At 38.7% G+C, this 27,560-nt stretch overlaps 1 protein-coding gene across 5 annotated transcripts in view; it reads right to left on the bottom strand.

The window, feature by feature from the left end:
• PPP4R1 (protein phosphatase 4 regulatory subunit 1) overlaps positions 1–27,560 on the bottom strand; it is a 63,651-nt gene that overhangs the window by 35,342 nt on the left and 749 nt on the right. For 2 of the 5 annotated variants that reach the window (XM_060613249.3, XM_060613248.3), the window contains exons 2-6: positions 27,465–27,509; positions 8,091–8,175; positions 7,189–7,295; positions 2,443–2,585; positions 1,836–1,982 (exon numbers count right to left, since the gene is read on the bottom strand). In XM_060613249.3, coding sequence (XP_060469232.1) covers positions 1,836–1,982; positions 2,443–2,585; positions 7,189–7,295; positions 8,091–8,149 — 456 coding nt within the window. In that variant the 5' untranslated portion in view covers positions 8,150–8,175; positions 27,465–27,509. Of the gene's footprint in view, positions 1–1,835; positions 1,983–2,442; positions 2,586–7,188; positions 7,296–8,090; positions 8,227–14,934; positions 15,640–15,678; positions 15,698–27,464; positions 27,510–27,560 lie in introns of those variants that run through there. The other 3 variants (XM_060613251.3, XM_060613250.3, XM_060613252.3) reach the window with 3 other exon arrangements.

The following is a 27,560-nucleotide window of genomic DNA, read 5'->3' as shown; positions in this document are numbered from 1 at the left end:
CATTTAACAGCAATATCACTGACAACAATGTTAAGAAACACAGTTCAACAAAATACATACGTTCTGTTTACCCAAAACTACAGAACACTAATGAGATACATAAAAGACCTAAATAAACGGAGAGACCTACATGCTCACGGATTTTTAGGTGGGCAACTATCCCTAAATTGATCTACAGATTCAACACTATCCCCATCAAAATCCCAGCATCCTCAGAACTGGAGATAACATCTGAAATCTCCCAAATCCCAAAACCAGTTTTGTTTTTGACTCCCTACTATTTCTAAGCATTTTCAAATTCTAAAGATCCAAAGTTATACTGTATCACTGATGTAGCATAATTAAATTCATCAGAAAGAATTATTCCCAAGACAGAGAACAATTATTAGGACCAGGGAATGCAAAACATGCCTAAATAAACCGACCGGTAAAAGAATTCTGGGTTTCATACTACTGCTAAATACAGTCTTTTTACTACAGTTACCATGTTTCATTATTGTTAAATCCAATAAAAATAAAAGAGTAAGTTAAACTCTGCTGAGTTCCCCAAAAACTGATTTCCTTTACTGAGGAACTTGTGAAATTACGCAAAACAAAACAAAATAAAACCTATGTTTGGGATTTGACAGAGGTGCCGGTTGTACAACACTGTGGATGTACTAAATGCTAACTTAACTGTGTGCTTTAAAAAGCGGTTTTTGGGGGCACCTGGGTGGCTCAGTCAGTTAGTTAAGTGTTTGACTTCGGCTCAGGTCACGATCTCACGGTCCGTGAGTTCGAGCCCCGCGTCGGGCTCTGGGCTGATGGCCCGGAGCCTGGAGCCTGCTTCCGGTTCTGTGTCTCCCTCTCTCTCTGCCCCTCCCTGGTTCATGCTCTGTCTCTCTCTGTCTCAAAATAAAAATAAAAACGTTAAAAAAAAAAAAAAATTAAAAGAAAAAATAAAAATAAAAAATAATAAAAAAATAAAAAATAAAAGGCAGTTTTTTATTATGCAAATTTCATTTCAATTAAAATGGTATTACTGAAAAGTGCCTAAATTTATTATTCACTTATACAGTGTGTCTAAAATAATGGAATCAAGAAATTTCCAAAGGAAACGGGACTAGAGAGATGACCTAATTCATTCTTCTAATGATCCAGAAACACAATACAATTTTGGTATAATTTTTTTTATATCAACAAAAGTGCAATTATATTATTTTAGGTTTAAATAGTAAACTCTCACTACCCAAAGAGATTTGAATTTTTAGATGGACTTATTATACCTGACTTTGTTATGCACATAATGATTTAATCTGTGCATTTTTCTTATAATCACAATTTGTATCACATATATCATAAAACTACTCACCTGACTATTCTTTTCTGAAAGACCAGACTGTCAAGGGCAGGAGGTAAGATTTTTTTTTCTTCTGTGTTTACACAGTGCTCAGAAAGTGTTCAATGGCAGCAACTAGAGTTTCACAAATGTTTCTTCACCCAATACAGGGCTGTGTTTTTGTTTTAACTACACTGATTATTTCTCCCATCTTATTTTTCCATAATAATGAATTTATAGTTACTTCTTACTCTCTTGCTGCATATCTGCTTCCTCAGAGCTCAGTGATAGAGCCCTCTAATTCACAGGTACAAAGCATAATATGGGGCCCGAAGAACACAGACCTTTTTTGTATGCCTATGTCCCTTTCTAGCCCTTTCTAATGATCTGTGGTTACTTTGATACTTAATATGTATAAACTCCATAGCACAGAATGCAGTGTAATATTTGAGCCATCATTATTTGTCAATATAGTGACTTATTTTTACCTAAACAGAAAAAAATGCCTTCTACTTACAGCCACAGCTTCTGTTTTCACATCATCGTTGCTATCTGGGGCAGTGAGCTCTATGAGGACAGGGCACACTTTGGTCTCCACATCAAATCGCTCAATTAACTCCTGCTCCAGCAGAGCCAGCAAAGCTGCCTGACTTGTTTTTCTTACCTATGAAAAAAATCAGCAGTGTTAACAAAGTACAGACACAACAAAACTCTATCACTTGATTTTCACAAAACGGAAAACTTTTCATTTCAAAGGGATCCGTAAGTGGCAAAACGTTGCAAATAAAAACTGACGGCTATGTTCTCCAACTGTTGCAAACACAGAACCCCTGCAGACTGTGATATGACAAATGGTGACTCACAAATCAGCAAACTTTCTGAGGGACACCCATGAGGGTACCGCGGGAGAATGCAGCAAATGACACTGTCTCTAATGCATTAAGGAGACTCCCTAGATTTGCAACACTCTCAATGTATTCTTGTCTAAGACAAACGGTCATCTCAAAAAATGGAATGATGAGTGGAGGAGGAAAAGAAATTCAAATGAGACCCCCTAGGGTAGGCCATTCTACATACGTCATACTACACAAATTTCCATTAAGAACACATAAATGGCACCTTACCTGATTATTCTGATCTGCGAGATATCTAACCACAATAGGTAGTAAGTATTTGGAAAAAGCATATGGGATTGAAGGCCGGTTTTCTTGACAAAACAATGCAATGTGAGGCACCTGTTCCATCAGCTCTGCTCTCACAGTTGGCTCTATTGAAATAATAGAAATATGAGCAAACACATTCTCCCACAGTAACAAAATCTATGCATGGGCTTAAGACTAGGAAAGCTCTGGACTTCCATCCTCAGCATTCAAAGGGCTTACAAAATGTTCCCTGACTCTGGGATCCTTTTCACAATCCTAGGCAGGTCAACGCACGAGTGAAAGAAGACCCGACTCCCATCCCACACTTCTATTTTCATACAACACACTGAGTATGCAATCATTTCCTATCATGACTGAATTCATCCATCACCTACGTTGTGCCACATATGCTAGGGGTTAAATATCCAATATTCACATCAACAAAATATAGATTATCTATAAACTCAACTATTTAAGAGCCTCTTAGGACAAGCCATAAGGACTGGTTCCTAATAAATTTAATCACTGCCTGGAGAATTTATAGTTAAAATTATGACTAAAATGGTAAGTGACCACTAAAGAAGACCAATACAGTTAGAGGAAAAAAAAAAACAAAACAAAAAACCTGAAGAGACCCAAGTAAATAGAGCACATTTAAGTGTGGTTTCAAAAGGGAAGTGTCTAAGAGTAATGGCAGAGAATCAGCTAGTTATGTGAGGAAAAAAGGGTGATTCCTATACTACACAGCTTAAACTCTAAGTGAATTAAAGTTCCAAACTTTATTATTTTTTTTTTTAAAAGATCAAAAGCACTAAAAGACAACATTTTAAAAAATGTTTCACCTTGAGGCAGGAAGCCCTTCAAAGGCAAAGAAAACCCCCAAACCAACCAAGAGACCAACTAATTCCATTTTATAAAGCCTTCAATACAGACAACAGGTCCCATACTCAGTTAAAAGGCAAACCAGCCTGGGAGAAAATACACACATAACAAAGTATTAATAACTATAAACCAAGAATCCACTGTTCAAATGAATACAAGAAAGAAAATAAGGATACAGACAATTAATTCATAGAAGAAATGCAAATGACTAAGACATACATAGACATGATGGATTATCAATACAATTCACCATATTAGACCCTGTTAGAACTTTGGCACCTATTAATGATTAAATTATTAAAGTTACTTTAAGGTAAATATGCATGCATGGGGCCAGAGGAAATTTCTGACTTCAACAAATAGAAATTAATGAAAGTATCAGCGGAAAATGTACTAGCATTTTACAAAGCTAAGAATCTTCTCAACAAACCAATATGTGGAATTTCTATTACATGGCTGTGCCACTTGAAGTTAGACCATAATTGAACAAAAATAGTGCTTCTGCTTTGAAAAATAAAAAATTAGTTTAAAAAAAAAAAAAAAAAAAAGACCTAGGCCTCTCCTTTTCCTCATTAACCCTGAATTTGCTAACTGACCTAATAGTTACGTGTATTTTTGAAGTACATGAAGGACACAAGTTACAGTTTTAGTTGAGAATGAAATCAGTACGTTTTCTTTCTTCAAAGCCTTCTTAGGCAACAGACCAAAACGGAGCTGAGAAATGAACCCACTGTGAGCTGTCTGGGAAAAACCGAAGGGCTGGGGAGGGATTTCAGAGCTACTGCGATGGTTGAAGGGAGTGAAGGAGAAGGGAGTTGAGCCTAAAGTCTCTAACTTGGTGGGCTGGGCTGATCATGACATCCAAGTTAAGGACTACTGAAAAATACACAGTTGTAAAATTAATGCATATATTCCATTCTCCTAAGCAAACAAGGGGCTTAGAACCTTTAAATCTTCTGTCTGCCTTATCCTTATCAACTTTGATCTTGACTTTTTTTTCCCTCTAAAGTATAGATTTTTATGATTTTATATAGCAAATACTTGGTTAGACTTACTACTAACTTACTAATTTTTTTTTACCCTCATCGGTACATCTTTCATCCAACTCTTTTCTGGTTCAATTTAAAAAATCCATAAATACAGTTACACCCCAACAACATGACAAGCTTCAGAAGTATGAAGAAGCTAGACACAAAAGAACACATTTAGTATGATTCCATATAAAGTTCAGAGAGGCAAACCAACCTATATACTTAGTGGTCAAGATATTGATTTCCTTGGGGAACAAGAACAGGACAGAAACGAGGGGGTGCCCTGAAATGGTTTCTGGGACGCTAGTTCTATTTCTTGAGCTGAGTACCAATTACATGGCTTCATTTTGCTTTACTTCATGGGGCTGAAAATTTATAGTCCGTGACTTTTTGTAGTAAGTTTCATTCAATATTAAAGTAACAGAGTCCCTCCCAGCAAGTGTTCCTATTGCCCATGTTTTTCACCAAGTCAGTCCACACTGGTACATTATCGTTCTAAATCACAAAAACACAAACTCTCCAGTACAGCATACAGTATAAATCCTTACAATCCAGACCCCAACTACCTTACTGAACAGCCTCATTACTTTAAACTGTAGACTCAGTAACCTACCTGTTGGGCAAATGGGCCACTATCTTGAACTCCTTAAACCTCTAAACCGGTCTTGTCTTCTCTTCTCCTGAGTATGCTCCCTCCCTTCTTTGTACTTCATCATTCTACTAAATCCAACTCAATGTCACTAACATTCTGAAGCCAGTGCTAATCCTCTCCATTATAATTTATTGTTTAGGAGTTAGCTGCATTCATCAAACTGTTAATTTGATGACAGAAATTCTTATTCACCTTAGTAACTGCTCTAGCATTTATCCTAGATTCTGGCATAGGACTGCGCACCGTATTATGTTTACTGAATAAAATATATAAATGTCAATAGAGATATTTACCATGAACTTAACAACTTGAGAATATATATATTGTTTAAGTTTATTTATTGATTTTGAGAGTGAGCAAGTTGGGAAGGGGCAGAGAGACAGGGAGAGAAAGAATCCCAAGCAGGCTCCATGCTGTCAGCTCAGAGCCCGATGTGGGGCTCAAACTCACAAACTGTAAGATCATAACCTGAGCTGAAACCAAGAGCCAGACACTTAACCGACTGAGCTACCCAGGCACCCCAAGAATGTATTTTTAAAATCTAGCACCTGGGTGGCTTAGTCGGTTAACCATCTGACTTCAGCTCAGGTCATGATCTCATAGTTTGTGAGTTTTGAACCCCGCATCGGGCTCCGTGCTGACAGCTCATAGCCTGGAGCCTGCTTCGGATTCTGTATGCGTCTCTCTGCCCCTCCTTGCTTGCGCTCCGTCCCTAAACATTAAAAAAAAAAAAAAAAAAAAAAATTTTTTTTTTACATAAAGTTTACCCTTGAACAATTAGGGGGCTGAGGGACGGACGTCCTTTGTGCAGAAGATCCACATGCATCTTTTGACTCCCCCAAAACCTGACTACTAATCGCCTCCTATTGACTGGAAGCCTTACCAATAACAAACAGTTGATTAACACATAATTTCTATATTATATATATTGAATACTGTATTCTTACAATAAAGTTAGCTAGAGAAAAGAAAATATTATTAAGAAAATCATAAGGAAAATAAACTTATAGTACTGTACTCACTGAAAAAAATCTGTAAAACTGGACCTGTACACAGTTCAAACCCATGCTGTTGAAGGGTCAACTGTATATACATATATATTAATAAAAACCAGCACTATAGGTGGCAAACAGGTAAAAGAAAATAAACAAAAATTCCTCCATAAGGAATATCTATTTCTACTAAGAAGGAAAAAACCACAATGGGATGAGCCAAAAATTTAAGTCAAATCGTTATATTTCTGACCAGTTAAAATTACAAGGAAAAATTATAATTGATGAGACTCTCCTAAAACCATTCTGGCACAAGCATACACATAAGCAAGTGCATACAAAGAACATCGTAATGAAAAAGATTAACTTACAAATATTTTTTCTACCCTATAGGAAAATAAAAATTACTTAATGCTTATGTAAATAGTAACACATATTCCCATAAAACAAATTGCTCACCAAAAGACAGGCTCATCGAAAAATTAAAAAATGAGACTGCTGACATGACAAAAAGTTTGTTAGAAAGTGAAAAATAACACATTTTAATAAAGAGATAATAGGCTAAAGAAAAAAAATTATTTACTTTTGAATCTTTCTAAAATGAAAACACGCTTATGACTTAAGATTATGTTAAAATGGTAAATTGCATGTCATACATATTTCACAAGAAAAAATATTTTAAAGAAACTTAATATAACCATATTCCAAGCCTCAAATCAGGTTTACCTCTTTCTTAAGCAGACCGTTCTAGCTTTGCTTTGGAGACAAAAACCTTTAGCTTTACCATGTGTGACTGACATTTTTTTTGCAAGTGAGAAAGCACACAAAAAGGAAGCATTTTATATTTGCCTCAAAAAGTTTACAGCCCACTCTGTCCCTTTTTATAACTTATTCAAAATTATTTTTACGTTTTTAGTAATCCTACGATTAACATACATGATGCAAAACAGTATTTTTAGATTTTTCTGATGAGAAATTTCCAAAATTAAACTAAACAGAGACCAACTATAAAATGTATGAATCTTAGGAACAGGATTTTCTTGTTACTGACACATTTGGGAATTTACTTAGGAAATCTTTTAAAGAAGTCCCATATCACACTAAGTTTTTTCAATAGTTTTTAAAAACTCAAATTTGGTAAAAGAAACCTTTCGCTGCATTAAAAATATACCTGAATCGTCAGCTAATCTGCTAATTCGTTCCAAAACAGCAATGCAATCTCTTTCATCATCACAGACTTCCCTCAACGTGTCCAGCAAACTCCGGGCCACCATTTGTCTAACAGAAAAAGAAAATAATATAGCATTTAGTGGAATTTTAGAATTTCAAAGTGTAGAATCTATATAGTTATAAAGAAAATTTTTTATATATTTTATAACATAAATTAAGTCACTGATTTCCTAAGTGACAAATGCCACTATGGATTTTATTTTACCAAGATGAGAGAGAATAGTTACCAAAATATTTTTCATCTTTAACTGATGTAACAAATTTCTAAGGTCACTGAAAATTCTATAAAATTTCAAGCGTGATCTTCAGTTATCAAATAATGGGAAAATACACACACTCTTCATTATACAGATGACCTTCACAAATTTTTACTAAATGAGTTTTACACATCTATACTCAAAAATTTAAGCAAAGACTTATCAGAAAAGTCTGATACAGGTGATCTGGGGACCACCATTGGAGAAACAATGCATTAGGAAGTGTGTCTCAATCCCCTTGAACATCACCTGGCACACAGTAGGTATACAACATCACCTGCTCAAAGAAGAATATACTCCCCTCAGTAATCGCTTTACACAATCATCAAAATTATGCCTAATAGCAAAAAAGTAATGGTATTTTTTTGTTTTGGCCAAAAAGCAAAGAAAGAGTGCCACATGGTTACTAGGATTAAAGAGTAAACAATTATAAAAAAGGCCATGGCTGTGATTATTAATAAAACGTGGTGACTGAGACTGCACGTTAACAATACTTTAAACTAAAAAACTGTATGTATTTTCCTTACTGAAATTAATGTAGTAAAACCCTCCTTCCACTTCCATAATGAAAAGAATATGCATGTACCTGTTAAATACGTTCTCACTTGCAGCATACTTGTCCAGTCTCCCCAGCGGCGTCAACATTTCATCTTGTGAGACAAAGTCCAGGGCTGAAGGTATAATAATCACATCAGACTCTGAGCTGTAGTCATCCACACCAACTATCAGAGACATCAGAAATACTCCTTATAACACTTTGAAACTAAAAAGTATCCCTTGCCTGTCTGAAGCAGCTGAAATAAAACTGCCTTTAATGTTTCTGGAGTGGTATAAAGGGTCACAAGTGACTCTTACATCAACTCAGAAGCCATGAATAACTGAAGGATGCTTCCTCTCCTTTTCCTACAGATAGGTCTAGTTGTCTCTAGAAACATGGCGGTCAGAGGCTTCAGAAACAGCATGGGGTGATAACTGAGAACTCACATGTTCAATCAGAACACTAACAACTTGTAAATAAATAAAATGTCAAACACGGATACTCTTAATTCTGTAATGCAGTCAGAGAAAAATTCCCCTTATAAACAAAGATAAGAATTACAGCAGACTTCTTATCACAATAAAAGCCAGGAGACAGTAATCTTTAAAGTGCTAAAAGAGGAAGAAGAAAAAAAAGTCTAACTAAAACTCTATACCCAGTAAATAAGCATCTTTAAAATATCTTTGAAATTCGTATCTTTCAAATACAAAGGTAAAATAGACCTTTTCAGACACACAAAAGCTGACAGACATCATCACCGGCAAACCTGCACTAAAAGAAATATTAAAGTAAGTCCTTCAAGCAAAAGAAAATTGTACCAATTGGAAATCCAGACCTACACAAAGGACTAAAGAGCGCCAGAAATGGTAAATAGGTGGGTAAATACAAAAAGACTTTTCATATTTAAAAATCTCTTTGAAAGATAACTGTTTAAAGTAAAAATATGTGTTGCAAAATAAAAAGATAAAAAACGTACTGTGGGGACTCTTAACTATAGAGAACAAACAATAGTTACCAGAGGGGAGGGGGGTGGGGGGATGGGTGGGATGGGTGAAATGGGTGATGGGGATTAAGAAGTGTACTTGTGGTGAGCACTGAGTAATGTGCTGAGAATTGCTGAATCATTATATTGTACACCTGAAACTAATTTGACACTGTATGCTAACCAGAATTTACATAAAAGCTTTTAAAAAGTACTGTGGGATTTCTAACACATATAGAAGTAAAACGTATGACTATAATAGCACAAAGGCAGGAAAGAGGCAAAGTCCACCTTCCTAACATTCTTACACTGTATATGAAGAGATATGTATTATTTGAAGTCAGACAGTAGTAAATTAAAGATGTATACTAATTATAAACTCTACAGCAACCATTAAACATCAAAAACAACCCCACCAAAAGTTATATAGCTAGTAAGCCAATAAACGCCATAAAATGGAATCATAAAAAACACTCAATCCAAAAGGCAGAAAAAGAGGATAAAAGAAGAGATAGGACAAACAGATGAGAAATAGCAAGATGAGAGATTTAAATCCAACCATGTCAATTATCACGCTGAACACAAATAGTCTCAATAACCCAAATGAAAGGCAGAGAGTTTCCAAATGGATTAAAAATAACACCTAACATGGAAATAATTGCTTACATAGTGCAGGAAAGTTTTATACAGGTTGTGCTGATCTACAACTCACAGCAAAGGACCTTATTTATTTTGAATCAGAAAGTTGTAAAAACTGCTCAGACGCTCTCACTTGGCCTCTGTTTTCTCCTTTCTCACACACGTTTATTGAGCTAGCATGGCCTCAAAAACGCCTTTATGCAGGCTCTAGAATTCTATGACTATGACCAAACTGTTTCATCAGCCTCACACTTGTCAATCTTAAAGATAAACATTAATAACACTGACTCTAGTCCTTACAAAGCCTAGAGGGGCAACCATCGAACACTGCTGTGTTTAAGACAAGCCTGGAGCACTTACCTCTGAATGCACACTCCCAGGTCACACATTCAAATACTGATTATGTAGGCTCGGAGTGCGGCCCAGGAGCACCCATTTTAATAAATATTCCTACCAACTCAAATGCAGATTATTGAACTACCGTATTGGAGAAATATATTCTCAGAGGGCAACAAAATCGTATTTTCCTTCAACTTCAATCACCACTCTATCATGGCTGACAACTGTCTACAAAAGGAGGTGTTCCACTCTGGCATAGGCAATGGTGACAAAGCTTCATTTCTATTTCCCATTACTGCTGTCTCCTGCCAATATCTGTGGAATCATTCTGGCCTGAATCGTCCTTTCTGAATTCAAGATTTCTTCATCAATTCTTGACTGGACCAATAAAGCTCTGGAAAGCATCATTATGGAGGCCACAAGGATTGGTTACCATAGTTACAGACTGCACGCTTAGATCTTACCCAGTCATCCTGCAAACACCTACCACAGGTTATACAAAAGAAAAACACAAAAATAATCAATAAAAAAAACTATTACCACGAATGAAAAAAATCCTACAGCCTATAACCTGAGTGATGGTACAGTAAATAATATCCTCTGATAAAACAGACAACATAGAGTCAATGTAGCTGTACTGCTACAAGGATTCTATAGTTTATGCAAAGTACAACACTAACTTTAAACAGAGTATGATAAATTAAAGACAAATTATAGTCCTTAGGAGTAATCTCAAAAACATGTAAGAAAGCAGCATAGCTAGAAAGCCAATAGGGAAGTTAAAATGCAATACAAAAAAAATATTATTAACCCCAAAGAAAGTCAGGGAAAAAGCAACAAGAAAAAAAAAAAAAGAGACATATAGAAAAAAGCAGACCCAAGGGTACCTGGGTGGTTCAGTCAGTTAAGTGTGGACTCTTGATTTGGGTTCAGGTCATGATCTCAGGGTCATGAGATCAAGCCCCGCATCAGGCTCCACACTGATCACACAGCCTGCTTAAGATTTTCTCTTTCCCCCTCTCTGCCCCTACTGCACACATGTGTGCACATGGGCACGCACATGCTATCCCTAGTAGAAAAAAATAAATTGAAAAAAAAGAAAAAGAAAAAAGCAGACCTAAACACAACCAGACCAATAATTACGTTACATATAAGTGGACTAAACATTTAAAAGCAGAGATTCCCAATTAAAAAAAAGTAACACCCAACTACGGATGTCCACCATAGACACAGCTTTAATGGCAAAATTTCAACTAAGAGATTGAAAAGAAAAGGAATTTTTATTTTTTTGTTTATTATTTATTTTGATACAGAGTACACCTGGGGGAGATTGAAAAGAAAAGGAATTTTTATTTTTTTATTATTTATTTTGATACAGAGTACACCTGGGGGAGAGACAAAGAGAGAATCCCAAGCAGGCTCTGCACTGTCAGCACAGAGCCCAACGCAGGGCTTGAACCCACGAAATTGTGAGAACATGACCTGACCCAAAACCGACCCAAAATCCCCAAGGATTTTTTTTTTTAAAGACAAAACATGAGGGGCGCCTGGGTGGCGCAGTCGGTTAAGCGTCCGACTTCAGCCAGGTCACGATCTCGCGGTCTGTGAGTTCGAGCCCCGCGTCAGGCTCTGGGCTGATGGCTCGGAGCCTGGAGCCTGTTTCCGATTCTGTGTCTCCCTCTCTCTCTCTGCCCCTCCCCCGTTCATGCTCTGTCTCTCTCTGTCCCAAAAATAAATAAAAAACGTTGAAAAAAAAATTAAAAAAAAAAAAAAATAAAGACAAAACATGAAATAGATAAGAAAGCTGGAGTGGTGATATTATTCTTAGACAAAATAGACAAAGACAAGGAATATTACTGTGGATGAAGAGAGACATTTCATGCCTCCATACCCCACCTGAGGGCTTTCTTTCTAGATAACTAAAGTTTACGGAAATTCACTATGGCAGCAATAGCCCTTTAGGGTTTCATAGCTTTAAAAACTTAGACTCCTCCACTGATGAAGTAAAAAAACCCATGTCATCTTTCCATGTTATTTGAAATTTCAAATTTACCAAAAAGCATATAAAAACAATGATCGCTCTGAAATGCTTCTTCAAATTATCTGACCTCCCCAAATTTCCATACTTTCTCAGCTCCCTACACCAGAGAAAGCAATGTTCCATTTTCAGCTGTTTTAAATTTAAGGAAAAGAATGTCTAAAACATAAAAGTTGGACCCATTTTTTAAGATGATTAATTTAACCCCTACACAGTTACAGCAAAGTGGTATGAAAAGGACAAAGGCTCTTTAAAGTAAGACATCTGGGTTCAAATGTCATGTTTTGCCACTTATGAACTCTCTATGTGGACTTACACAAATACCTAACTAATTTGGGTCTGCTTCCTCATCTATAAAATAACGCGACTTAAATAAAGGTCAAGACTTTTTAAGACACACATTCAAAGATAATGTCTACAAAGTATGATATGGTGTCAGGCAAATAAGGTAAACGTTCTGTCCCCCCTGCATGTAGGTTTCTTTCTAGATACAGTGAGTCTCGATGTGGTTTCCATGTGTTTTTAAATGTTGTCATCCATGTCAACCAGTAAGAGGGCAGCACATATACTGTAAGTGCCAGGCACTCAACAAGAAACACAGATACAAACATTAGACAAAAAGTGTATGCATGCAGTATGCACGTATAAGTATGTGCAGGTATCTATATGTGTCTACATATATACACTAAGAAAAGACACATGGCGTAAGCGTACAAAATATGCTGTTAACTATTATATGTTGTTCATTATTATATGTCTAATCTGCCCTGGTGAGTGAATGTAAGAAGGCTTCAAAAAGTCAAGCAATTCTTGGAAGGTATACTGGACTTTGCCAAGCAGGACAGAGGGCAGGAAGAGGGCATTCTAAGCAAAGAAATCTAAAGACAATGAGGAAGTAAAGGAAAACTATTAGCACAGGTGGGACACAAGGTTTATACAGAAGTGAGGCAGGAACAGCAGAGGAATGTGGCCAATCAAAATCAACTTAGCCATCTAATTTTTAAAAAGTAACATTACTACGTTTTGCAAAATCCTCTTACCTGGCTAAATAAACCACATTACCACCCTATAATTAGGAATGGCATTTAAAATTTGCCAAGCAACAACTTAGTTAAATTCAACAGCAATTACACCTCTTTTGAGCAACAGACAATTCCAGGCAGCATATATACTTACTCAATTGTGCTCTACTAAGACCTTATTAAAATTATTATTAATCAAAACCATCATTTTCTTTAAACGTGCATTTATTTATTTTGAGAGAGAGAGTGAGCAGGGGAGGGGCAGAGAGAGAGGATAACAGAGAATCCCAAGCAGGCTCTGCACTGTTAGTGCAGAGCCAGATGCGGGGCCTGAACTCACAAACTGTGAGATCATGACCTGAGCCGCAATCAAGAGTTGGAAGCTTAACCGACTGAGCCACCCAAGTGCCCCCAAATCATCATTTTTTAAAGTTAAGAAGCAAAGATCATGCTGTCTTTTCCAAATCAAAAGACCCTTTGCCTTCACACACCTGAAAGCCCAGGTGTCACATTACTCCTCTTCCGATTACCTGACACTCTCAGCTTTTGGAGCAGAGGAGAGAAGGAATACAGAGAAGCCCTAGTCCCCTTCAAGAGTACATTCTAATTCAGTGGAGACAATCCTGGTTGTACCTGCATGAATACCACACGCAAACCTCCTTTCTATTCCTTGCTAACAATGCTCAGACATACTATAACTTCATGCTAATTTCAGGCTCACTCAGTAAGAATTTTGAATGTGCTATTCTTAAATCTCAAATTCTCTCAGAAGATGTTCCCAGAACTACCCTCAAAAAATCAACTTCCTTTCCTCCTCTACGATCATACATGTATTTGATGAACTCTATAGCACCGTGTCAGAGGAAGCAGTGCCAGCAGCCAGGAGAACAAAAGCAAGGGAGAAGTTTGAATAGTGCACCTGACAACCATTCTACTCTACAACCACATATATGCTTAAGGGCAGGAGAAGACAGGGCGCCTGGGTGGCTCAGTCAGTTAAGGGTCCCACCTCAGCTCAGGTCATGATCTCACAGCTGGTGAATCTGAGCCCTGCGCTGGGCTCTGTGCTGACAGCTCAGAGCCTAGAGCCTGCTTCGGATTCTGTGTTCGTGTCTCTGTCCCTCCCTCGGCTTGTGCTCTCTCAAAAATAAACATTAAAAATTTTTCTAAATTAAAAAAAAAAAGAGCATGAGAAGATATAAAAGTCCTTCAGCTGTCCTTGCATGCTTCTCAAAATGTAGCATCTCACTACTGCTGTCTGGATATATTTTTCCAACAACACTGCCTTTAAACACCAACCACCTCATTTAGGACTCACTACAGAAAACAGTAACATTACAGTGGTGGAGGGAGAGTGAGGCCATGTATACCATACTTTATGCGCAATATAAAGGTAATTAAGCACAATTCTGACTAGGTGGGTTTTTTCCTGACACACTGATTCTAGAATTTAAGCCTGCTATTCTCTAAAATGACTCTGTCCAACTTCTTCAAGAGGTAGTTCCCTTTACAGCCTTCACCCCAAGAAAAATAATCCGTCCTATTTCTCTTTCACTCTCGTGACCCCTGTCTTAAAGATCAGCAATAACTTGACAAAATTAGAGGGCCCTTCTTAGATTTATTGTCTTACTTCTCTATAGCACTTGACAAGGCTGACTCCATATCCCAACACCCTCCTCTTAAATTCTCTTTTCTTGGGTTCTCAGGAAGTACACAATGCTGAGTATTTTTCTACCTTTCTAGACTGTTCTTGCTTGCTTCTTTCTGATTTCTTTACAGAGGGAGTTTCCTTCTAATTTTGTCCTCACATTTTACACACACACACACACACACACACCCCTCCTCCCCTTGAAAATCTCCTTCATTACTTACAATGCAGATTACCTCCAGAGTTCTCCTGCCATGACCCCCAGATCCATATTTGCAAGTACTTCATAGAATCTCCACCTCAATGTCACATTTGTTCTGAAAATTTAACTGTCCAAATCTTATAAAAACCAGCTCTTCCTCATGACTTTCTCCCCAGTAAACCTTGAGTTCTCAAACATGAAGTCTTCAGTTACCTTTTTAACAGTAACTTTCTGGCTCCCATTATCTAATCAGTTTCTAAGAACTATAAATTCTACTTTTACAAAGTATCCTGTATTCCCACCTCCCAGTTCCCAACACCCTAATTCAGAGGCTCTGATGCTTTTTGCTGGGAGCAAACCAGGGCATTTGAACCTCACGAGGGACACAAAGATCTTCCTGGGAATAAATCAGACGGATGACTTTAAGGGATATTCCAGACCCCAACTTCTACGAGTACTTGTTGCAAAAATATGCCTAGTGGTTTAGATCCTAAGGCTTTCCCTTTTACAATCTCCCACACTCCCACTGGACAAGGAAAGAGGTATCTCTCAACTCCAAGGCCACTGTGTTACACTGCCCCAAGGCTGGAAAAAACCTCCACTGTCAAACAAAGGGACCCACTGAGATAATGCTGAAAGTGTTAAGAGATCAACTCTCTAAAGACTGTAACAAATACTTTTACAAGTCAGGTATTTTTCAATCCTTTGCTTTCAAAAAACTTGAAAGGCTGGTAGATCATTAAAAATATAATTTAAAAAATTTTACCATATGAGTTGGACGAAATTCAAGGAAATCAGCGACACTGTTAAAATCCTTTCCGTCAACTTATTTATGTCAACAAAACTTCTCAGTGCACATAGGTCTTAAAATAAAAAATAGAAATCAATGCTAAATATTGTCTCATTCTAGCAACAAATTACATTCATTCATGAATACGTAACTTTTCAAAAGCTCCATCCATTTCATTTGCCCATTCAATAAAATTTTGTTTACCAAGTGTTTACCATAATGTGTGATTTATTTTGGCTGACCACATGAGTATTAATGATAATAATGGAATAATAATAGCTGAAACAAAAAAAATTTTAGTTTTCTGGCTGCAGGAGATTAAAATTTTCCATTTCTCTTTGTATACATATTTTTGATGCAAGAAATGTGATTATCAGTGAAACTTTCAAGTGTAAAAAATATATCAGGGTAAAATTTTGTGTAAGATGGAAAGAGATCAAGAAAAAAAAACCAAAATTCCCAATTTAAGTTTATTCTTGAAAGTGGATGGATAGTGGGTATCAAAGTGCTGTGCTACGTACATTCCATTTTTAAAAGTTTTATAATCATTACATGTACATATTCATAACTGTTTTATTTCAAAAAATACTCACTTAAAAATGTATGAGATGGAGTTTTTGAAATTATTTTAGGAGGTATACCGTAATTAAGTTTGAAGACCACTGCCCTCAATCGTGGACTTTGCATCCCTCACCCGAACCCGGCTTCCACAGCACAGCCACTTCCACCTTCCTCGTGCTCTACTCTACTCCATTCCCTGCACTCCCTGCCCTTCCCTTCCCCCCCAACCCCCCCAACTCGCCAGCAGGCAGCGCGGCCAGGATAAACCTACAGCTCTGGGGGCTCCAGGATCTGGCCAGCCTATTTTCCTCTCCGGCACACAGCCCACGCAGGGGGCCGTTTCCGGTCGCAGGCCCCGCAGCTCTCTCGGCTCGCAGCTCTCTCGCCTCGTGTGCTTATGTTTGCCCCATTTCTGCCATTCATCCTCATCTGAGTTTAAATTCACCTACTCACGAACACCATCCCGAAAGCACTTCCCAGTCTTTCTAATTAACATCTCTTCTTCCTTTGAATTCCCCACTCTTGGGTGTCCTTGCTTTTATTCTGCCAGCAAGAGTAGTGTTGGAGGGGTTCTTTCTTCTTTGCCTTTTCCTCTGCCTGCCCCTGGCCCCAAATGTAGATAGATTCCCTGAAGGCAGAGACTGTCTTGTTAATCTTTTTATTCTCTAAAAAGCAGTCTAAGGCTTCTCCTGAATAATGTACATTCATTAATATTTGTTAGTGAAAGATAGCCCACTGGGATACTTGACGGGACTAGGGCACTTCATCCCGGGCGAAGGTTGTGACAAGTTCATTAGCATATTAATGCCTCTGAGAAGTACCATGCCAGAGAACTGGTTAATTTGTGTGACTGGACTTTCACCAAACTTCATCATAACATCCTTCTGTTCACCATACAGCCTCTAATAATAGCCTTTAGAACAGAAAAAAACAGGGGCGCCTGGGTGACGGTTAAGTATCCTACTTCTTGATCTCAGCTCAGGTCATGCTCCCTCTGGCTCATGAGACTGAGCTCTGCACTGTCAGCGCTTGGGATTCTCTCTCCCTCTCTCTTTCAAAAATAAATAAAAATAAAACTTTAAGGAAAAAAAAAGAGAGGAAAGCAGATAGTGTGTCCTCCCTTCTCCCCTTCAATTTTTCCATTGATACTGCTTAGACCACAAAACTTACCAAATTTTGTTTTTCAATTCTTTACATCTTAGAAAATGAAAATGAGACACTCCCTAGAGACTTAATCATCTTTATAAGACTTGCCTTAAGGCGTGGGCTTTAAAATTGATATTTTAATAAATAACCAAATAAATAGGGAGTCTGCTGTAAAGCAGACTGCCAGCCAGTAAATGTAAATTGATCCAAGTAAGAATCCTGGCCACATTCTTAACACTAACGGGTAAAAGTCTGTTTGGGAATAGCATATTTCCTCAGTGTCAAAGTATTCCTCTTACTAATTACAAAAGAACAGAATCTTTAAGTGAGAAATTTTGCAGACATCACCTTAATCGGAGTGGTTAAAGAATTACCACCACCAATAACAGACAGCTGACATCAGGTGCCTCTTGAGATAAAGCACTGAGAAAAAAAAATCACAGTATTTCTTCCATAGTATTCCTATCTTCCCCACAACCCCCCCACCCAAAAAGCATAGCCTACATCAAATCATGAGGAAACAGATAAAACCAAATTGACTCTTCAAAAACCCAGTATCATGAAAAATAAAGGCCTTTAAAGAGACATGACAAGGAAATGCAATGCTGGAGCCTGGACTGGCAAGACAGTTGCCATAAAGAACATTATTAAACAAGAGGTGAAATCGGAAAATGGACTACTTATTACATATTTGTATTGTACTGATGTTACATTTTCTGAATTTGATGGCTGATTATGAGAGAACGGCCTTGCTCTTCAGAGATCCAATAAAGGTCCTGATTTCTACAATTTATTTTCAAAAGGTGCAAAGAAGATTAAGAACAATGTACACATTACATTGTGTGTGTGTGTGTATATATATATATATACACGTATATACACACACATATACATATGTATAAACACACACACACACACACACCAACGTATAGAGAAAAATAGAGCAAGCTGGCAAAATGTTAACAATGGGTGAATGCAGGTGAAGGGTTTGAGGAATTAACTGTAACAGCTGTGTAACTTATGCATAGGTCTGACATTTTTCAAAGTAACACATTTAATTTGAAAATAAATTTCATTATTTGACTGCAAGTAAGGTTTTATGGTCATATTTAGTTTGGCCAGAAGAACCAAGGCTCACCTCAGCAAGTGTATGCTAAAGGTCTGCTGTGTGATGGCACTCTGCTATAGGTAAAGAATAAAAATGTTAGAGACTCTGGACTTACCAGGACAATGCAGGGGCAGCAAAATGGCCAGTAGGTTAAACCAGCCTACAGTCTGTTTTTGTAAATAAAGTTTATTGGCACACAGCTATTGCCCATTCATTTACATACCGTCTATGGTTGCTTTCACCTTATAAGAGCAGATCTGAGTAACTGCAAGAGACCATGTGGCCCACAAAATTTAAAATATTTACAGTCTGGTCCTTTACTGAAACTTTCCAACCCCTTGTAATGTAACACACATGCACATAAGTCATTGCTTGGAGGAAAAAAATGAATTAAGACAAATTTGAAGGACCATATAACTTAGTCCTCGTAAATACAGCCTCAAGCAACAGGTATGCCGTTTCAAATTTGTACTTTGTGACGACGACATAATGTTTATCAGGTATCTTTCCTTTAAATACAAAAAGCTTACTAAATCTTTAGCAACGATCTTTATTAACAAGTCATTTTACACTGAACTTAAGAATAATTTCCTGAAGTTCATTCTATGACATTCCAAAAAGCATTTTCCTAAAGTACACATACAAATAAAACAGCAGTGTGTTTATCGACTGTCAAATTAGTTACAAAGATAATGCTTCCTAAACAGTATTTGTCAGAGAAGCAATGTGGCCTGTCGAAGCCCTTCCAAGTGCGGATCTCCCATACATTATAGATGCGCTGTTTGTTCCCTTCAGTGAGTAAACATTTTCCTTACGGTCTTATTAACCCAATTAACTTTGGTTAGTAATCCTTTTTTCCATAGGTAATCCAAATATAAAACTTGAGCTAATCTAGGTCCAAATTACCACCAGTCTCTAATAGAGTCTTGAATTTGTCTGAAGTCTTGAAGTTATTTCTACCAAAAACTAACTTGATTTAAAATTTAAATGTAAATAGGGGCGCCTGGGTGCCTCAGTCAGTTAGGCATCTGACTTCAGCTCAGGTCATGATGGGACGGCTCGTGAGTTGGAGCCCCGCATCGGGCTCTGTGCTGACAGCTTGGAGCCCGGAGCCTGCTTCGGATTCTGTGTCTCCCTTTCTCTCTGCCCCACCCCTGCTTGCTCTCTCTCAAAACTGAATAAACATTAAAAAAAATTTTTTTTAATGTACATGTATATATGACCTATCAAATCTGACTTGGACTATAAATTCAAAGCACTATAGTAAATTTAAATATAAATTCAGATTTTAAAATGGCCTCTTCAGGTGATTAGCTAGAGACAAGATGAGACACATTAGATCTCATTAGATAAGAATGAGACACATTCTTACCAACTTTTACTCCAATGACTGACTCTCCCATACATGGGTGCTTAAAACACACACACACAAAAATGTATATTTTGTAAATTATACCATGTTCATGGCAGACAGGAGCAACTTAGGACAAAAATTATTTTACCTACCAGACACCTGGAGCATATTACTACCTTCACATCCTCCAGAACCTTTAGGAGGTTAAATGACCTACATAAGTGATAAATTAAGGAAAGTCAAATTGGAAGGCAGGAAGAACACAGTAGTAAAATAAAGTAAGAAAGATTGTGTCACACAGGTTTATTAACCTAACACTTTCAAGTTAGGTGACTGAGCAAATTATTTAACCATCAGATAAGCCTCACTGGATACCACTTTTGTAACTTTGTGGTTACTACACACCTCACAGGGGAATACTATAAGCAAGGTTATAGCACAGTGACCAACATCAGTATGAAAATGGTAAGTTAAAAAAAAATAAACAAGATCCAGAAATTTCTCCCACCTCCTGTTTGCAGTTAAAGAGCTATGTTAGACGATGTCTAGGAAAAGAATATCCAAACCTACCAGATCTGAACTGTATTCTAACCTCTGCCACCTTTATCTAGGAGACCCCAGGCCTAAACTTTCTATTGCTTAAGGGACAAATAATTACTCTGCCTTCTAGCTCTTGATTTCAGTAGTTCTGGGAACACTGGCTCACTAGAGGTACAGCACAGCTCAAATTTTAAAAGTTTATATGACCCTCTAAATGATAGAGCAAACCAAAATAGAAAATTCAACTTTTGTTCACCAGTATTCTTTTGCTACCGTAAAGAGTGACCCAAAAGGGTGAAATGTGCTTAGCAGGATAAAAATAAACAAGATGTTGCTTCTGTTAATTTGGTGATCAGTATGAAAGTGAATTGAGTAGTCATTCAAACGTGCTTTATTGCAGTAGAACCAGCAAGGCAAATGTCTAAAAAATTTAATCATTTAAACTTTCATTATTTAGCACACCTTACCATAACCTTAGAGTCCTTCTGTTCATAGATTAAAACATCAAACTTCAAGTATATGCCTTGTGAAATATTTATAGTTAAAATAAAATGACACCCGGGATATCTTTAAAACACTCTGGCTGCCTCCTCTCTGCCTCCCCCCAACAAAAGCCCAGATGTTAAAAGGGGATAAATGAAGGTTCAAGCTAAATGGTGGGTATATGATGGCTCATCGGCCATAGGTTTGAAATTTCTCATTAAAAAAAATGGCATTCACTTAAAATAAAAATCAATGTAACTCATATTAAAAAAACTAAAAAAGAATATCATAGATGCAGAAAAAGAATGTGACAAAATCCAGCATCCATTCTTAATTTCAAAAAAAGTTCCCTGAGTTTACTCAGGGAAGTTTCTCAACCTGATAAAGGGCATTTGTGAAAAACTAAATGGAACATCGAAATTCAAAACTTCTCCTCAAAATATACTGTTGAGACTGATAAGACAAGACACCGACCAGAATATTTGCAAATCACATACTCGAGAAAGGACTTGTGCGTAGAATATATAATTATTAAGAAAATAATCCAATAAAGGAATGGGCAAAAAATTTGAACAGATACTTCATCAAAGATATCTGATGGTAAATGAGCACATGAAAATAAAAGCATTGTCATTAAGCAAATGCAAATTCAAACTACAAAAAAAAAAAAAAAAACCTCTGTATACACGTAATAGGATCGCTAAAATGAAGACTGGGGGCACCTGCATGGCTCAGTGGGTTGAGCGTCCAACTCCCGATTTTGGCTCAGGTCATGATCTCATAGTGGTGGGATCAAGCCCTGCGCAGGGGCTCCATGCTGAGTGCGGAGCCTGCCTGGGATTCTCTCTCCCTCTCTCTCTGCCCCTCCCTCACTGACACGTGCTTGCTCTCTCTCAAAATAAATAGACATTAAAAATAAATAAATAAACCCAAACGAAGACTGCCCGCACCAAATGCTGGCAAGGGTGTGGAACACCTGGAACTCTTCCACACTGCTGGTGGGAGTGCAAAATGGTTACCACCACTTTGGAAAAAGTTCCTGAAAAAGGCAGCCAGCCATTCCACTTGCAGGTATATACCCAAGAGAAAGAATGTATATGTCCACACAGAGACTCGTCACAGCTTTATTTGTGACAGCCAAAAACTGGAATCAATCCAAAAGTCCATCAACCTTTTACAGATCGAGAACAGCTGAGAAAAGTGAAGGCACTTACTCAAGATGATAACTGAATGCAAAGCAAGGGCCAGAATCTGAACACAGCAGACCTAACATTTACAAAACCAAGAGCTCTCTCCTGGGCAGAGAAGCACATACCGAGATGTATTCCAGGATTACAGCATGATAAATGCTCAACCACCACCGAAGCTGACATCAATTAGGCCAGAGACCAAGCCTGCCGTGGAGTCTGGGGGTGGGGGGTAAGGAGCTAAGAAAGCTTGACTGAACAGTTAGGAGGATCAGAGGATGGATCTGGAGAAGGGGGACCTTAGGTGACCTGCCAGATGAAAGATGTGCGTAGAAGCACCCTCTTCAGAACTTACAGGGGATACAGGCCCTACAACCTCCGCAGCCCAGATTCCACAGGTGTGCCACCTCCTATTCCTTCCAAAACATCCAGTCAGATTCATGTTCAGATACGAAGTAAACGGAAAATACCACTTTAATTCCAGTCGAGGGACTGCCCACCCTACCATGTAGCTGCTGGCAAAAATTCTTTGCCCTCAAGAGAGAAAAATCCCAAATTCCAAAATAGAAGGCAAACGGAGGAGTGAAGAGTTTAAAATATAAATTCTTTGTTTTGATGAGGAGGAACTGAGGCAAAAGGGCCAGAAATAATAAATCAGTGATCAAACAAATGTGGTAGACTAATGAACTTTACCTAGCTAGGGCTATTTGTGTTTCATAGGCAGAAAGAGCAAACATTTTTTTTTTTTATTGCAGCTGCAAGCCCAGGCAGCTGACATGCATATTTACAAAAGGTTTTCCTCCTTTTTCCTTCTTAAAGAAAAAAAAATTCTATACAGAATTCTTACCCAACACATCATTAACTGATTCTATACACGAGCGTATCACTAAAACCATTTTTAAGCATGCTTTTCTAGGATATTAATTATATTACCTCCAAATAAAGATTTCTCCTGTCCAGTCTTGTTGGTAACAATCAAAATATGTTACCAAGTCTCATGACTCACTCTTCCAAATCCCCATTTAACAACACTTCTAAATATCATGACTTTCAAGGGCACCTTCCTAGAGTTTGTTTAACTGATTCCCTGGCCACTACTAGATACAGCCCCAGTTTTTTGCTCCTTAATCCCTTAGGTGGCAAGGACTTTAAGAATCTTATCAAAACTAGGTTTTTTTTTGTTGTTTTTTTTTAACTTTTACTTATTATTGAGAGACAGAGAAAGACAGAGCATGAGCAGGGGAGGGGCAGAGAGAGGAGGAAACACAGAATCCCAGGCAGGCTCCAGGCTCCGAGCTGTTAGCACAGAGCCCAATGCAGGGCTGGAACTCAAGATCCACGAGATCATGACCTGAGCTGACGTCGGACACTTAACCGACTGAGCCCCCCAGGTGCCCCCAAAAACTAGTTTTCAAAAAGTAGTCGGAGGGCCCAGAGACTCTTTGAAAGAAGTACAGCCCAGGCAGTTATACCCAATTGGTTCTGGATCCATCCTTAATTCACTCTAACCCAAAAGTGCCCTCAAATCTGAAAAATACATGTAGTGTGAAAGATTTCCAAAACTTCCTCAAACATGAACAACAGCTCCAAAAGCTCTTCAACATCATGCTAGTTACAGCTGAAAAAAAATGAACATAAAGACTAAACAAGCTAGATTACACCCAAGCTTCACTTGAATGATCTCTCTTGGTTAAATTAAACCATATGCAGATGCTAGATTAATTAACCTTCAAGGGTATGTGAAGCAAAGTTCAAACAAATTGCCTATATGACAGGCTTGGGCTGCTCAATGTTGTAAGTGGGCAAATTAAGAAAAGACTACTTCATATACAATATTTAGAAGCAGGAGGCCTACCTTAAAATTCTGGCCAGTAGTTAAGGAGTTTCATTTCTTCAGAAATAATTTAGCCTCTTTGTGCATCAGGTGACTTACTAATATCAGAATTCCACAGCCTACACCTCCCAGGAGTGCTGTGAAGAATAATCTGTGCAATAAAGCTAACTCATCCAATCTGACTTAAGTCCTATCTCACCTATTTTAGAAACCTAGTAAGTTACATTTGGAAATGTAAACCAAAACTATATCTTTAGAAAAGTGACAAAAGAAACTTAAAATCTCTCTCTCTGAAAGTCTATGTGTGATTTTTGCATTGCCTGCCATTATTCAAGGAACAGAAAGGGTTTTCCCAGCCTGAAGTCACTCTGCTGAGATACCTATTCAAACGTTGAGTCACTGAGTCGCTTTCACTTTGAAATTCAAAGTATGTTTCATGACGCAGTATGAAAAGAATTACTTTTAACCTAAAACAAACTTAATTTTAATAGCACGGAATGATTCTCTTACCTTCATGACCTTCTGCTATGTACATACAATGCACCATCTTTCACATATTAGGATTTTGTTTCTTTTTCTCTAAGGACATCAGCCAAGTCGGTCTTTGACCAACCCTTTTCTCATTCTACCCACTTTTCTATGAGCTCTGTACAGACTTTGGGGCTTAAAACAAATCAGAAGACCTGACTGTTATCAAGGCTTGGCAATGCCCACCTTTCAAGATCTAGACCTTACCCAGGTTCCCTCCAAGTCTCCAAAGCTGCAGATCACCTGTACAGTAGTATTTGCTCTCTTCTTAGTCTAGGTTCTGCATTCAGGAAAGGCAACCAAGATTCTAGAGTTTGGCCAGAAAATAATTTCTTCCCCATCACAAAAACAGACCTAAACCTAAGCTTGGCTGAAGCGGCAGGATCTGGTTCATAACTCCAGAGGCAGGCCTCCAGACCAGTGTTACTTAAGACAGAAAAATCAGGCTCCTAGGATCTGTTCTAGTCGTAAGGGCAGCCCCAAGCTCCACTCTCTCTAACATCTCTGGTCCTCCACCTTCTCCAGGATGTGACAAGCTTTCTCAGCTTCTCCATACTTCTCTTACCTTTGACCTAAGCATCACAGCCAGATTTCCCCTCATTCTTTCCCCCTTCATAATGGACAGCAAGTGGTCCTTCAAACTGGCCACGTGTTCAAAGACTGTTCCTAAATATTCTGGATAGAGGTATCAACTGTAAAGACCTTAGCAACTGAAAAAAAAATTATTCTAAAAAAATCTTTAATCAATTTATAAATATGCAAGTAAACTATTTATGCCTTCAGTAAACTATGTCTAATATTTTATCCTAAATTAAAACGCACTGGGAACGAAAAGAACCTTTAAAAAGTTAATTGCAAGCATTAGCAGCATCTATAAATATATTTATTCTGTACTGTAATGTTCAGCATCAGTATTTCCTTCTCTGCTTTCTTTTAAGCTTCCCTACTCTTCACTCGTAACCACCACCACATACTAGTCACTATCTACCAGGTACTGTTCTAAGTGCTTTTTCTGCATTAATATACGTAAGGTTCTAAACAACTCTTAAGTAGGCAATACTTACTATGCCTATTTACAAATGACAAAACTTAAGCATACAGAGGTTAAGTGAGTTGTAGGAGTCTGTCCAAAGTGGCAATCCCCAAACTGGAACAGAACAGTCCGGCTCTAGAGTGTTGTCTATTAACCACCGTGTTATATACTGCCTTTGAAATCTTCATTATCACATTTATATTAAAATTGCTTGTAAACCACTAGAGGGCATAGATTGTGACCATCCTTTGCAGAGCCACATCCTCAGTACCCTGAAGAAGTCCTGAGAGGCTCATGAATAAATCATTGTTGAGTTCTTCACAGGTGTGCTTTCCCCTCTAGGCTACGCTCCTTTATGGTCAACGAGGAAACTGACACCATGGCTCATCCTTAAAGAGTGCATGACACCTAAGTGAAAATAAAGGAATGTGCAGAAGTTGTTGCGCCACACATTCCTACCAAACACCTGCTGAGAGACAGATCTTCTCCTTAAAGTCTTGAACCTAATTAGGTGAATGAGAAGCCCCTGTTTGAGATAACAATCAGAGCCACCTCTCCAATCCTAACTTTGCAAGCAATCGATAGGTGCCTTAAATAACCTTATAAACTTACTAGCAGGCAGGTAGGTGGCCTAATGTAAAACATTAAGTGAAACGTAAAAGCTGTCCTTCACTACATTAGTACTGCTCCCTTTAAGAGCACTTCTTACTTAAAAAACAAAAACCCAGAGTAGCAGAAGTTTGCATTTGAGTGATTTGCGTTAAAAATAATTACGCTTTTTAGAGAACCCTTGTGAATAAATTCCTCTTACTTCACTCAAAGCACCTAGGAATTTAAAAATTAAGTTTAATTTGGCCAAGGGAAACCACATTAGACGATGCTATGGATTAACTACACAGTGTTTTAAAAGAACAATTGCAGACTGCAACCATCTCTGAGTTACTTACCTAGGTATTAGCCACAGTAAATCTCAGCATCAGGCAGGCTTTCCCCTAAATACACCACAAATTCTACCGGGGTTATCATTTCAACCCAGAACAATTTCCAAATTATCTTCTGATGCTTAGAAAAGCACACACGAAATAAACAAATTCCTTTCTAAATATCAGTTCCTTCCTGACACTATTCTGGAAACAGTGTCAAAGTTTTTCTTTTTTTTTTTTTTTTCTTTTTTCTTTTTTAAACAAAAGACTCGACTCTTCTGAAACTTCCCTTCCTCAAAGAAAAGCTGAAATTGTAATATTTAGGGAGGGCTGGGTGATTCGCGAACATTTGCATTAAAGAAATACGCTCTGTTAACCTCGTATCTCCAGCTAAGGCCACACCTTCGAGCCTTCCCGTAATCCACAAATCACAGGGGGGTGTCGAGGCAATCTAAAAACTGTTAGGAGTTGAAGGGAAATTACAGGTATGTAGTCTCCACACCGGCAGAGCCGGGGCAACCAAACCGGGGCGGCAGAACGCGGACCAGGCTCCCATACGGCTGGCCACTGAGTGATACTTGAGAGCAACTCTAAGTAAACACACCTTCCTTCTCGGAGCCTCTTCCTTCCTGCGGGGAGGCTGGGGTGGGGGTCCGCGGAGGGCCCCCACCGGGAACAAGCACACCCCAAATGCCCATCTCAAATCTGGGCCCCGCCACTTTCTCCTCCCGGAACAGACGCCGAGCGGCCCCCCGAGCCCACGGGCGCCCGGGTTGGGGTGGGGGGGGGGGGGAGATGATGCGAGGGTGGGCGGCGGGACAGAGCCCAAGCTCGGGCGTTAGACAGGGCATCCCTCGCCGCCCGCGGACCCGGCGCGCCGTTCCCTCCTCGAAGGGCAATGCTCCCTCAAGCTCGCGGCCCCGGCCGGCCCAGGGCCACGCCTCACCGAGCCCCGTCCCCGCCGGCCGGGCCCAGGCCGCCGCCGCCGCCGCCCGCCCTTCCTTCCCGGCCGCTCCCCGCCTGCCGCTGCCGCCGCCGCCGCGACAGCGAGGCGGGAGCACTCACATCCGTCCGCGTCCTCCTGCAGGTCCTCCTGGAGCAGCGAGAGGTCTAAGCCGAAAGGAGAAAAGAAAGGCCCGGTCAGCGCCCCCGGGACCCGGC

Source organism: Panthera onca, chromosome D3, assembly GCF_046562875.1.
Source record: "Panthera onca isolate mPanOnc1 chromosome D3, mPanOnc1 haplotype 2, whole genome shotgun sequence".
Lineage (NCBI taxonomy): Eukaryota > Metazoa > Chordata > Mammalia > Carnivora > Felidae > Panthera > Panthera onca.
The sequence above is the reverse complement of the archived record's forward strand: the minus strand, read 5'-3'. Positions and strand labels throughout refer to the sequence as shown.